The 14,055-nt window shown below is 39.2% G+C and overlaps 1 protein-coding gene across 1 annotated transcript in view; it reads right to left on the reverse strand.

The window, feature by feature from the left end:
- Positions 1–13,047, reverse strand: part of THSD7A (thrombospondin type 1 domain containing 7A) — a 439,517-nt gene extending 426,470 nt beyond the window's left edge. The window contains exon 1 of the mRNA XM_049641551.1: positions 12,782–13,047. Within this exon, the coding sequence (XP_049497508.1) occupies positions 12,782–12,965 (184 nt within the window). The 5' untranslated portion in view covers positions 12,966–13,047. The remainder of the gene's footprint in view (positions 1–12,781) is intronic.
- Positions 13,048–14,055: the final 1,008 nt, after the last annotated feature.

The raw sequence follows: 14,055 nt of genomic DNA on the forward strand, positions 1-14,055 counted from the left end.
AGTTATCCCTTATGGTATTTTTTAAACAAATGAACCCCATCTCTAAAAGATGGTAAATGGTAGACCCACCATAGGGTAAGGGGGTGGTGCTGCTTGTTCCGTTAGCCAAGTCCACACAGAGAAGGGTGAGCACACCCACCTCCTCACCACGCCTGGCCCAGTTCACTCATTTATGTTCTCGGTCACTGACCCGGCCAGAGAAATAATACATAGATTTAAGGTTTATTTTCACATTGGTCTAATCAAAACCACACAGGAAACTAAAATACCCAATCACCCTTACGCATAAACCGGAAAAGATATTCTACCTTTGAAATGACTATGTTTAATTATCTTTATCTAAAGACAGTTTCTCATAGAAAGTTTGCAAGAATTATAGTAGTTCATTTACACAATTAACAATCTTCTAGAATTTATAAATTCACATATCACTTAACATTTGCAAATACACTATTTCATTCTTGGCAATGTTTTATCAAACTAAAAAGAGATTTGGGGTCCTAGATTCTGTAAGTCAAACAAAAGCCTGGCTCCTTACTGTGTTCCACTCAGCATGGTCCTACCAGGTCTCCACACACATACTCACCCTTCTTCCTTTCCCAACTCATTCCCGATTTTTTATGCTTCAGAACCTCTTACTGTCCCTGAACACACATTCCATTTAATTTCTTCACAAGAGCTCCACTCTACCTAGCCATTTGTCCTTCTGGCAAGCTGTGTATTTTTCAAACTTGTGTTTTATGACATCTTCCCTTCCCTGTCTCCTTCAAGATAATATTCCCTTTCTCTGTTCCACATGTATTTATGTTTCCATTTTTGTTGTAAATTTCCTAGACAAGAATCACTTATTTACATGTGACAGGAAGCTTCAGGAGTGGCGGTTCCATGTGTCATTCACATTTGCTCTCCAGCACCAAGTTCGGTGTAAAAAAAAAAAAAAAAAGTCACTGTGTGCTTGCTAGTTTTACTTAAACAAACTGACTGACACAAACATGAAGAAAAAGGTCACCTAATTCTGTGACTGGAGTCCCTGAAGTTGTGTAACGTAGCGGCTCTGAATGAGTTATATTTCCCACAGGAAAAAAATATACGTTATACATAAAACGCATAGTTTATATAAGTGTGCATAAAGTACGCACAAACACATATATACAGATCTTCCTATATTTATGATGGGGTTATGGCCCAAAAAACCCATCTTACACATCTTAAGTTGAAAATATCACAATTTGAAATCACATTTAATTACACAGAACCCACATATATAAAAAAATAAATAAAAAGTTAATATATAATATTCTACCTGGGTCTGTTATTAGTACTGACTTAATGATACCATAATCAATGTAAACAACTTACAACTAATATTTTATATAAATGATGTTCATGGACAAGGTGACAGGCAGCTGCTATTAGAAGAAACGTACTTCTGGGGTGCATGGGTGGCTCAAACGTCCGACTTCGGCTTAGGTCATGATCTCAGGGTTCATGGGTTCGAGCCCCACATCAGGCTCTGTGCACAGCTCAGAGCCTGGAGTCTCCTTCGGATTGTTTTCCTCTCTCTCTTCCCCTCCCCCACTTGCGCTCTATCTCTCAAACATTTAAAAAAAAAAAAAAAGAAAAGAAAGGAAAAGTACTTCTTAGAAATCTGTGCAGGCACTGCAGATTGAAGACCTTTTTTAAGCACCAAAGTGGCAAACACAGGAAGATGGTGAGACATAAAAGGATCTTAAGATAAAAGCTTTAAATGAGTGGAAGGTATATTAAGATCTTTTATTAGAGCAAGCTCTTAATGAGCATAAAGTTTGAAATAAAATTTTTTAAAATAAAATGTTAATATAATGTTTTGAATAATTAATATTTTAGTGAAAATATTCATAACTGTGCACAATTTCAAACGTCAGTGCTTTAAAATCACTATAACATTCGAGGTGGTATAATAACGTCCATAAAGGCAAATAAATCATGAAGTCCTGTGTAGTAAAAGCCATAAATGACTGTACTATTTGCACTTGCATGTATTTATGCATCTAGGTATGTGTGCATATATTTGCATGAGTATGCCTATAATGACGTATTCGTTTAGTATTGTAATTCTATCAAAAGCCCACAAATTACACATTAACTTTAGAGAATGTACAGATAAAACAGGTTGTAATGGGCATGTAACAGGTCAACACCTGATAGAAACAGTTTCTATCAGAGGACTCTGAAATCTTGAGGTAAATAAGTAGGATATCGATATATATGACATGCATATACATATACAGAGCCTACACATGACATGCGTACATTCATACATAGATACGGGGGTATGTACTTTAGGAGAGAAAAGAGGACTTAGAGTATACATCAGCATTCACTGTACATTTCCTACACCCTTTCACTCACAGCATCACAGAGCAGAAAGGTCTTGCCAGAAATAATCTTTCACACAAAGGAATTCTGGAATGCACAGTCCCGCCGAAAGAGTCCCACCTCCAGCATTTCCTCCATGGCAAAAACGTGCACAATCGCAGGGAAAAGTAATAGACTGAGGCGTAATGTCTCTGTGTTCTAAAGCCATACTTTGAACAGCTCTGCTACTAGCAAAGCTGAGGGCTTTGCAACTATCGTGGCCCTGACAGCAGGTAAAAGCAAAATAATGCCAGGTGGAGGGAAACTTGAAAGGCACATGCAGATCGAAGGAGGATCAAAATGAAGAATAAAAGAGACTCAGATCCAGAAACAAACTCTAGCTCTGTGAGAAGGCATTTCAGTTCACGCCAGAATCACAACAAGTGAAGGATTTACTGAGTACAGACATGAGCCAGGCACTATCTAAGTGCTCTACGGTTTTGTCTCAAGATATCCCTACAACAATCTGTAGAGGGAGATACTAGTATCATACCTAGGGCGTGGCTAAGGAATGAGACACAGAGATTAAGTTCATATTCTTAATAAAGTACAAAATCAAGCCAAGGTTCCTATGTCTCAAAAGCTGATTCTTGAACATTTCGTTTATTACACACAAAAACGCACATAAATATGTATTTTACTACTCAGCAATTAGTACTTCTTTCATTTCAAGCTATGGCTTCAATTCTTTGCAACTAACCTCTTTCACTGTCAAGGGGAAGTAACTGAATACAGGGGATAGACTCCCCTGACACTTACAGTTAGGCTCATTTTGAGAGAGAAAACAAAAATAATCTTTTAATAGTGCAACCCAAATAGGCAATATTTGTGTTCTGATGCCATCTACAATACTCAGTATGTGCTGTATTGCTACTGCTATTACAATCCAAGGGAAAACTTTTTTTCCACTCAGCATGGCACAATTTGTTAAGTCCTGCCTTCGCCATATAGCATGAGTTTAATTATTCCTACTGCCTAATCAATACCTATGCATGATACGTTTGGGAAAATTAACTGTCCAGCAAGCTCTCTATATAGTTCTAAGTTAACTACCTGTGTAGTGTACTGTATTTGGGCACACATGATCACTTCTGAGCCTCATTCTGGAGATGCTCCCCATTCTGTGTCTGTGGAAAGGTTTGTGGGAGCAAGCTAAGCAGCTGGCTGCCTTGACATCTCAACTTACCAGGGGTTCAGAACAAGGGATTTCACGGTTTCCCAGAAGCTCAGGGGGATACTGCACATCAACTTTTTGCCAGCCTCCATCCAGAACAAGGAAAAATAGATAGGCAACTATGTAATTAACCAGAACAGAGTCAGCTAGAGACCCAGCATGTGCATAGTGCACTTGAAAATCTCACAAGCTTGGGGTGCCTGGATGGTTCAGTGGGTTAAGTGTCTGACTCTGGATTTTGGCTCAGGTCATGATCTCACAGTTCATGGGATTGAGCCTCGCGTCGGGCTCTGCGCTGACAGCTCAGAAACAGTGTGGGGTTCTCTCTCTTTCCCTCTCTGCTCCTCTCCTGCTCTTTCTCTCACGCACTCTCTCTCTCCCAAAATAAGTAAATAAACATTAAAAAAAAAACAACAGTGAAAAACCCATTTTAAAAAAAAGTAAATCTCACAAGCTTACAGGTTCCATTTAACCTTTCATATATCACACCCTTTTCTTCCGCTTCAAGATACTGTTTATCACTTCCAAATTCTCTCCCAAGGTGTTCCCCTCAAGGTGGAACAAAAGACAAAGTGTAGGCCCATCTCCATTTGGTGTTTATTTAGTTAACTTCCATGTTTATTTTCTCTTTATAAAATACTTGTTAGTATGAGTCATCAGAGCAACCAGAAAGGAAGCATGCGCAGCTCAGGCTAGGCGAAGACTTTGAACTCAGTCACCTGAGGGTTCCACCTGTTCCTGCTACTCTTCATATGCTGGAAAGACTGCAGATCCCTCATCAGAGAAGCCATACAGATGACAAACAGATGAAAAGAGTACGCTCAACATTATGTAACATTAAAGAATAGAAAATTAAAACAACGACATACAACTACCCACATTAAAACAGCTAAATTCAAAATACTGACAACACTGGCCAGGACGTGGAGCACCAGGAACCCTCATTCACTGCTGATGGGATGCAAATGGTACAGCCACTTTGAAAGACAGCTGCTTACAAAATTAAAGGTGCTCTTCACCATATGACCCACCAATTGTGCTCCCTCGTCTCCACATAACAGAGATAAATACATATCCACACAAAAACCTACACACAGATGTTTACAGCAGATTCATAATGCCAAAACTTGGAAGTGACCAAGAGGTCCTTCAATATGTAAATAGATAAACAAACTGTGCTATGTCCATAGAGCAGAATATTACTCAGTGATGAAAAGAAATGAGATATCAAGCCATGAAAAGACATAGAAGAAACTTAATGCATTATTGCAAAGTGAAAGAAAAGGTCACATACTTTATGGTTCCAACTATAAGATATTCCAAGAAAAGCACATGTATGGAGACATAAGAAGATCAAAGGATCAGTGGTTACCAGAGATTTGGAAAGATAGAGGGATGGATTGAGACATGAGTAGGTGAAGCACAGAGGAGTTTTATGGCAATGAAACTACTCTGTATAATGCTCTAACAGTGGATACATATATTACTAGATACATGTCATTATCTATTTGTCTAAAGGCACAGAATGTATCCGAGTGACTGACCCCACTATAAACTATGGATTTTAAGTAATAACCTAACAATACTGGAGAGAGCCTATTCTATATATTCACCAGACAGAGGCTTTCACTCTCCCCTTGAATGTCAGCATCTCATCCCACCACCATCAGACCAGTTTTTCTAGGTTGCAATAACAGGCAGGAAAGAATGTGGGTTTGTGTTGCTCTACAGCACTCAACCTCAGTCCTGATCGGGGCTTCTATTATTTTGCAAACCAGGTAGCCATCTATAATTTGCATAACGAGGGACCTGAGTTACCGCAGTCCATTAAGATATTAAAGTTTCACAAAACCACCTGAGCATTTCACTTTTTGATGCAATCAATAAGCTCTTAATGAATTTTGAACAGGGTTACATACGCTAAGAAAGAAGGGTAGGGAAACAAGATAGAAACTTTCGTTTTTAAAAATGTAGTTAGGGGCACCTTGCTGTCGTGGTGGGTTAAACGTCTCTTAATCTCCGCTCAGGCCATGATCTTACACTTCTTGAGTTCAAGCCCCAGATCGGTCTGCACTGATGGTGTGGAGGCTGACCTGGATTCTGTCTCTCCTTCTCTCTGCCCGTCCCCTGCTGTGTTCACTTCCTTTCTCTCACAAAAGAAAGAAACTTAATTTTTAAAAAGAATTTAAATGATCATCTAGTAAGCATAATTAATGAATACATAAAAACAATTCTGTGAAAACAATTAAGTTGGAAAGCAGTGGTCACAAGACCACTTTCAAGAATCTAACATTTCAGATTCTTGAGAAAGCCCTTGAAACACAGCACAAAATGAGGTATAAAAATTTCTATTTATATAATTCACCCTGAATTTGCTGTTCAAAATATTTTTATGGTCTGTGCTCCACACTGTCTACATCAAAGTGTCTAAGCAATAAAAAAAGATGAGCCTATAATAAAACCACCTCTCTTCCTTGATTTGTTTGGTTTTTCACGGTGCCACTTGTCTGGAGAAGACTGATGAATGTGTTGAATCTGTAAAATTCCTCCTTGTGATGTCATTTTGGGGGGAACAAAAATCAAGAATGGAAGAAACCATTTTTTGAACATCTATCACATTTAGGGCACTGTGCTAGGCACTTTCCATTTACTACCAGTCAAAACTTTGCAAATGGCCTCTCACTTCAGAATTTCTGTCACTATGCTAAGGTGAGAAAACAAAATCAGAGAGTTTAACTAACTTGACCAGTAAGGTAGAGGCAGATTTAAATAGTGGTTTGTCTGATCCCAAAGCCCGTGTTCTTTCCATCCCCACAATGCTGCCTTTCTTATAATCTGATGGAGTATCTCGCACTGTATCAATTTGTAACTTCTAGTGCATTTACCAAACAAGTGATTTCAAGAAAGCTAATGCACATTACTGGACTTGTTCCAGGTCATAAAATTAAGTAGCCACTGTATTATATATTAGAATAATAAAAATAATAAAAGACGCCATTCACTGATCAGAGTTCTAACATATATCAAACACTCCACTAATATATTACATATGCTACCGTATTTAATTAAAATTCAGAAAACCTCTACGTAATACATATTTAGCCATATTGAAGATGACATAATTTAATAACATAGATAAAATATAGCATTGTGATCCATGTTCCTCTGTATTGACTTTTACGCCCACATTGTCCACTCTATCTCCTATCTCCATATCTATTTAATGAGCAAACTATGCCACGTTCCAAATTAAGCACAGCTGAAGTGCAAAACACTTTTATTAGGATAATGCCACTTTCATGTTACTACTACCTGGAATGACGTCCCTCCCTCCTTTGTTATTTAATGAATGGTAGAAATAGGATTAATATTTTTCCATATGCACTACAGAATAGTTTATATTAGGACAAGTACATGAAAGAAAAGAATAATCCTTATTTTTATTTTATAGTGAAAAAGTAGGGAATTATTTTACACACAACTAACAGTGTAAAGGACACAGTGATTGTTGTTAATAGCATTGCCTTGCACTGGATCAACTTAGTTCAAAAGTGTTTAACGTGAGAAGTGATTTCCTTGAGAGAAAACTCACACTGATAAATATCTTAATCCCCTGAGTTCTAAACAATGGTTAGTGTGTACCTTTTTCTTGGATTTCAGTGTAATTTCATTAGTATAAAAATTAACTCAATTTGGGACTATATCAAAATTAAAATCTTTTGCAGAGTGAAGGAAATCATCGATAAAATGAAAAGCCAACTTACTGAATGGGAAAAGATATCTGCAAATTATAGATCTGATAAGAAGTTAATATCCAAAATATATAACGAACTTACATAACTCAACACCAGAAAAAAAATATTGATTAAAACGGGCAGAGCACCTGAATAAATATTTTTCCAAAGAAGACATGCCAAGATGGTAAACAGACACAAGATGCTCAAAATTACTAATCATCAAGGAAATGTAAGCAAAACTACAATAAGATATGATTTTATACCTGTCAGAATAGTTAAAATCAAAAAGGCAAGAAATAATTAATGCGCATTGGTGATAATGTGGGGGGAAAAAGGAGGCCTCACGCACTGTTGGTGGAAATGTAAATTGGTATAGCCACTGTGGAAAACAGTATGAAGATTCTTCAAAAAATTAAAAATAGAACTCCCATATGATCCAGCAATTCCACTACTGGGTAAATGCCCAGAAGAAAGGAAATGAAAACATCAATTCAAAAGATATATGGACCCTATATTAATGCAGCATTATCTACAATACCCCAAGTATGGAAGCCACCAAGTGTCTATGAATAAAGAAGGCATACACACACACACACACACACACACACACACACAGCACACACAATAGACTATTACTCAGTCACAAAAAAGGATGAGATCCTGCCATTTGTCAAAACACAGATGGACCTAGACAGTAACATACTAAGTAAAATAAGTCAGACAGAAAATGACAGATACCATATGATTTTACTTCTATTCGAGATCTAAATAACAAAAACAAATAAATAGACAAAACTTAGAAAGCAGAAACAGATCCATAAGTACAGAGAACAAACCAAAGGTTGCCAGAGGACAGGGGGGTGAGTGAAAGGATAAAATGGGGGAAGGAGAGTGGGAGATACAGGCTTCCACTTGTGGAATGAATAAATCACAGGAATACAAGGTACAGCATAGGAAATACAGTCGGTGGTATCTTAATGGGGTTGTATGGTACAGATGGGTGCTACACTTACGGTGTGCGTAGCCTAATGTACAAACCTGTTCCAATCACTATACTGTGCACCTGAAACCAATGTAACATGGTATATCAACTATACATCAGTTAAAAGCACGAAATACAGTTACTTCATTAAGACCTTTCTGAAAATATATCTGTGACAGAAGTTGATAAAAGTTGCAGGTGTTCACTGTTTTCTGTCCTATTCATGTTAAGTCGATGATATCTTACGCAACGTATTCACGTTCTTAATTTAGAAATGCCAGGTAAATATTATTGGTCATAATTACTACTGAAAAATTCCATATTCTAGAATATTGAAGAGTGAAAAACTAATATCAGTAATTATTTATCTTCCAATAATAAAGTGCTTTATCTGTGTTTATGAAATATGTTTTAATTATTCACACAAATACGTTACCTCTTAAATCTGTCACAAAACTGTTAGATATTTAATTTTGTATTTTAATAAACATTTTTAGTATCATATTCTGAGGTTTTCACTATTAAAAAACAAGTGTAGTGATGTCAACACCCCTTGGTTATTTGACTTCATCAATATCATACCTTTTTCATTATCTTGTTTATTATTCAAATAAGTTTCTAACTTTACTACTCCAGTTAAAACATCCGTTCCCAAAACACTGAGAATTATCTTACAAATTCCCCATTTTATTCAATCATTTCTGAAATATTTCATAATTCTTTTCCAGTCTTCCAGAAATGTCTTATACTTTTTGCCATCATCCCCTTCATAAAACATCTTCTTCCATTTAGCACCTATTGCCATTTTGCTTGGACCTCTTGTGACCACACTGTCTTTCACCCTTCCACACGTCTCTCCTCAACAATGGCCCTTTCAATATCAATATTCCCTGTAAAGTGCCCTGGCCCCTCTTTTAAGTATTTCTTTTCTTTTAATCATCCCTCCAACTACCATGCTTTGAAATATTATACATTTATTGAGTTCCAAGTCTATGCTCTCAGCCTTTCTCCTAAACTGCCCATCCAGTCACTAGTTTTCCCATCAGATACATTCATTTGAATGGATTACTCCTCATGTTTGCTATATTGAAAGTAAACTGATATTCTTCTTCTCTAACCCCAGGAAATTGGCTCTTTCTTCTTTCATATCCTCTACCTCAAGGAACTAGGTGCAGATATGATGGCAATCTTGATGGAATGAATTCCTCCTCTCCTTGGCACAGCATTCCCTACAATCTAAAGCTGAGGTAACACTTCTGCAGTGTGATCTCTAGCCCTCCTCTCCTCTCAGGCCTCTCAGGCCCTCTCCTTATTGACCTCCCAGCCTCTTCACTTATCTCTCTCCATTCTGGGAAAAGAATATGTCAGTCTTCTGCATAAAGCTGCCAATAGCTTCCACTTGCGTTTAGGTTAAAACTCCAACATCTTTTACCAAAGTTTGAAGGTTTTCTTACAACCTGCCCGAATTCATCAAATTGGCATTCCTCCATTCATTCCCACCAAACATCCTACACTTGAGTTGCAGTGCAGTGCTTTCAAGACCTAAGAATGCTGGCATGCTTCTACTTTTACTTTCTTTCTTTGCTCTGCTTGAAATAGACTTCCACTCCTCCCAGAGTAAACAATCCAGTTCTCATCTTCCAAAACCCCCATCAATATTAACTCCTCCTTAAAACTTTCTACAGCCCCCTTTATCAGCTACACAACTTCCCTGTTTTCACAGTTTTGTTCATGACTATGGTATGCCATGTGCTGTTGTGTATTTACAGTATTGTTCAATTATGAATTTCTTGAGGGAAGGGATGTCAATATTCTAGTCAGCCTCTACCTCAGTGACTTCACATAACTGAGTCCTCGATAACTCTTTGTTGTGAGTTGACTTAATAAAACTTTCATATAATATATACCTTAGACTTTCCTATATTATACATTATATACCATACATCATGTATTATAAACCTATTTATTACGTATATGTATTATATATATACACACCTTAATAAACTATGGGTATATGTACATAGATGCATTTATGGTGTATGTATGTGCATATACATACATACATATGAAGCATGTTAAGGCACAAGAAGGCCCTTACATATCATTTTTTCTAATCAATGAATACTACAAACTCAGAAACCAAGAACCAAAGTCATTAAATGACTGTGCCAATGCTCTACAGCTTGTTAGTGATAAACACCGTGTTAAGAGTTCCTGTCCCAGCTGTTCAACCAGTGTACCTTTTACTACATCCCTGTAATTCAGGGATGTGACAAATAATTTAACTCCCTATTAGTAGCTGTACCAAGACCAAGAAACTCGAACAGACATCCTGCACAGTCTCACCTCACCTCATTTTCTCTCCCAATTCTCTTCCTATTTTCATCGACAAACACAATTCTTTCATCTCTACATTTTCATTTACAGTGTATCCCACTCCTTTAAATATTTCCTAATTCATCTGATAACAACTCTCAATTTCTTTAAAGATAATAGCAAAGCCTCCTTTCCCTCTTGAAAAAAAAAATGAGGGAAAATTTCCCTCTCCAGTTTACTTCACTTTTTTTCCCCACCAAACCAAGGACCACCATAAAAGAGATGACATTATCACCCTCATCGTACTAGCTTATATTTTCACATGCATATCATGTTGAAATTTATAGATTACTTTCTCATAACTCACTCATTTGCTCTTCATAACACTATGAATAGTCAGAAGAAGGTATCACTGCATTTATATGCAGCTGAGAAAACGAGGGGTCAAAAGTTAAATGAACCTGCCAACATTCTTCTAGCTAGCAAGAGCTGGCACTGGCAGTGGAACCAAGGTCTCCATATCCTTGCTCCTGAGAGGTTTCCACTATTTTAAATGGTTTATTGGTTTGTGTTCCCACCATGACATTTATGTTGACATATATTGGCACCTCAGATGCTGCACAGTGAGCGTTGCCTAGATTCTAATTCTATCTGAATTACTGCTTGGGTTTTCTTACTTTAACAGCACAAATTTCAAGCAGGCAAGTACTATTTTGTCTAGTACTTACCTACTGGAGAAGTTCTTCCCAAACCTCCAAATAATACCATTTAATGGTAAATTATAGTTTGATTATTGGTTTTTGTTATGACCAAGCTTCAGAAAAGTAAAACCATGGCTTTAGCTAAATTAGAGATCTTCAACTCTTTGTTTGAATGTGAAATAAATAAATATGATCTCATCTGCATCCACTAGTCAACAACTAATATTTAAACTCCAAATGGCAACAAGAGTGGCTAACACTGACATCCAAATGACTTTCCTAAAAGTGTGTGCTATTTCTTGCAACATTCTGAAGCAAATTAGGTACTTTGGCTTGAAATAAATTTCTGTTCAATCTTCTCCCCAAGTTGCCGGAGAGATGCAACTTCTTTAAAATTTCAGAATATTGGTGTAATTGTAGAGTAGACTAGCCTCTCTTTGCAGCTGGGGGCTACAGATAGTTGCCGCCAGGAAAGAGACCCAGTCTGTGTAACTTGTTTGCAATCCCATGACAAATAACATCTTTTCCCTCCCTTCTACTGCATGCTTCTCTTAACGTTTAGGCATTGACAAGAAACTCTTAATTTACCCCTACCTCTAAGCAACAGGAATAATGTTTCCTACTTCATTTCTATACACATGCCAAGTTTCAGGTCTGCTAAAGAATTCTCAGCGTCCTTTAGAGGAGAAAAAAAGACACTGGAGAAAGGGGAGTTAATTCCTCACTTGGTATTGTTTTCCTGCTTGTCACTGTCCCACCAGGACCTCGAGTCAGCAGTTTGCCTGGAGCTTCTGAGGCACAATTAGTTGCTGCTTTTGTTAGTTGGTTGAAAACAAAACAGAAGAATTCTCAAGGCAGGAAAAGTTTAAACCTAAACATCCTTACGACTGCACACTTGAAAAACCACGGCATTCACTCATTAAGAATTGATCTTTGCACCCTCTCCGTGAGCTCACTGGAGCCCCATCTGCCTTTGGCTGTTAGAACTGCCCTCATCTGGCTTGTTTCCACGTGTCCCACATTTCACAAAGCTATACTTAACAAATTCAACTCTATACCCACACGTTTCATGGCACTGAGCAAAGTGCCTGAAGACAGAATGAAGACCGGGTGTGAGCTGCTTGCCTCTTCTTTGCTAGAAATATAGTTGAGGAACTCTCGGTAGAATGAAAGCCCAGAGGTTAAGAACGCACTTCATTATGAAAGCACCGTGTTGGGTGTCCTCATTAACTACAGAGCTGCGAGAGAAACACGATTCCCGTGGCTCTCTCATGCCTCTTAGTTGCTAGGTTGTTCTTCCCTAATAGCATCGGGCATGACCCAATTTGCTTCCTAGTACTCGTACTTTTCACCTTAGGATCCCGCTACACCGGGGCTCTCAAGATGCACCGGGGTCCCTCCTGAAGCCACAGCAGCTTTGTAATACGGACCCAGAGGTGGAGAGGAGAAGAAGGGAGAACTCTGTGCCACTTACCAGTCTTCCACAGATACGGAGTGGACGCCTCAGCCTGGCCGGGAGCCGCAGCCCCGCAGGCGCCCGGGCACAGCAGCAGCAGCAGCAGCAGCAGCAGTGGCGGCGGCAGCAGCGGCAGGACACCGGGGCGCGGGCCCGCGGCGCCTGGGCTCCGGGACGCGGAGCGCCTCGCTTGCAGCCCCATGCCGCCCGCAGCCGCTCCAGGGTCCGGATCCGGAACGCGGTCGGCAGGGAATTTTTCTGCGCACTCACTCTGTCTTCCCAAGGACTACAGAAAGCAAAGCTCTTCCCTGCTATTGTTTGTTTCAGATGAAAAGGAGCGAAAGCGCGTTTAACACCGGGGAACAATAGCGTCCGCGGTGGCCGTGGCTGCAGCCTCCGCTGCCGCTGGCGGGGATGCTGCTGCGGCTGCCATTCCGCGCAGAGTGGCAGGTCCTAGCAGCGAGGGAGGCAGCCGGCCGCAGGGGGCCCCAGCTGACTGAGCAGGTCCTGGAGGTCTGGGAGGCAGTGCAACCCCCTCCGCCAGCTGGAGAGAGGGGAGGGGGGCGTGAGCCGAAAAGGAGCGAGGGGGGGTGGGGGCTGGAGGCAGGAGGCGGCGAGAGCGCCAGGGCGAGAAAGGAAGGAGCGAAGGGGAGAGGGGGCACCCAGATCGAACACGCCCGCCCAGAGAACTCCTGTGCACATGGTGCGATGAAATATGTTTGGAAGGATACACCAATGAAAAGAATCATCACCCGACAGGCTTCAGCATGACAAATAACAGGCATTGAAATTCATCGGCATCCAAGGAGTCAAATGCTACATCTCGTGGCATGCTATTCTTAGTGTGTATTTACACAAAGCATCAGTGTGTATAATTTATTTTTAAGCGGTGGCTTCTGAATTACTTTATGTCGGAAGCCGTATTTATGATCAGATGTAAAAAACACAAACAGCAGAGTTGTTTACTTGCCATTGAAAAGCATTTGAACACTCTCTTAAATGTGTTTCGTTTTAACTTAATCTGTTCTCAACAGAAATACCAACAATACTGACCTGTGACAGATCAAAGTACATTGTGTTTTCAGTCTTTAAAACTGAATTAGTACTTAATAAGCATTCACAATGCTATCTAGTTACATTGATAAGGTTTTACAAACACCCATCTTAAAACCGTATTTCAAACACGCAGTGAATAAAAGTGCTATCCCCTTTATCTACTTCTGTCAAAAGTATGCCCCCTTTAAGTATCCACACAGCTCTAAGTAAAATGAAAGGGAAAACTGGGTTTCCAC

Source organism: Panthera uncia, chromosome A2, assembly GCF_023721935.1.
Source record: "Panthera uncia isolate 11264 chromosome A2, Puncia_PCG_1.0, whole genome shotgun sequence".
Classification (NCBI taxonomy): domain Eukaryota; kingdom Metazoa; phylum Chordata; class Mammalia; order Carnivora; family Felidae; genus Panthera; species Panthera uncia.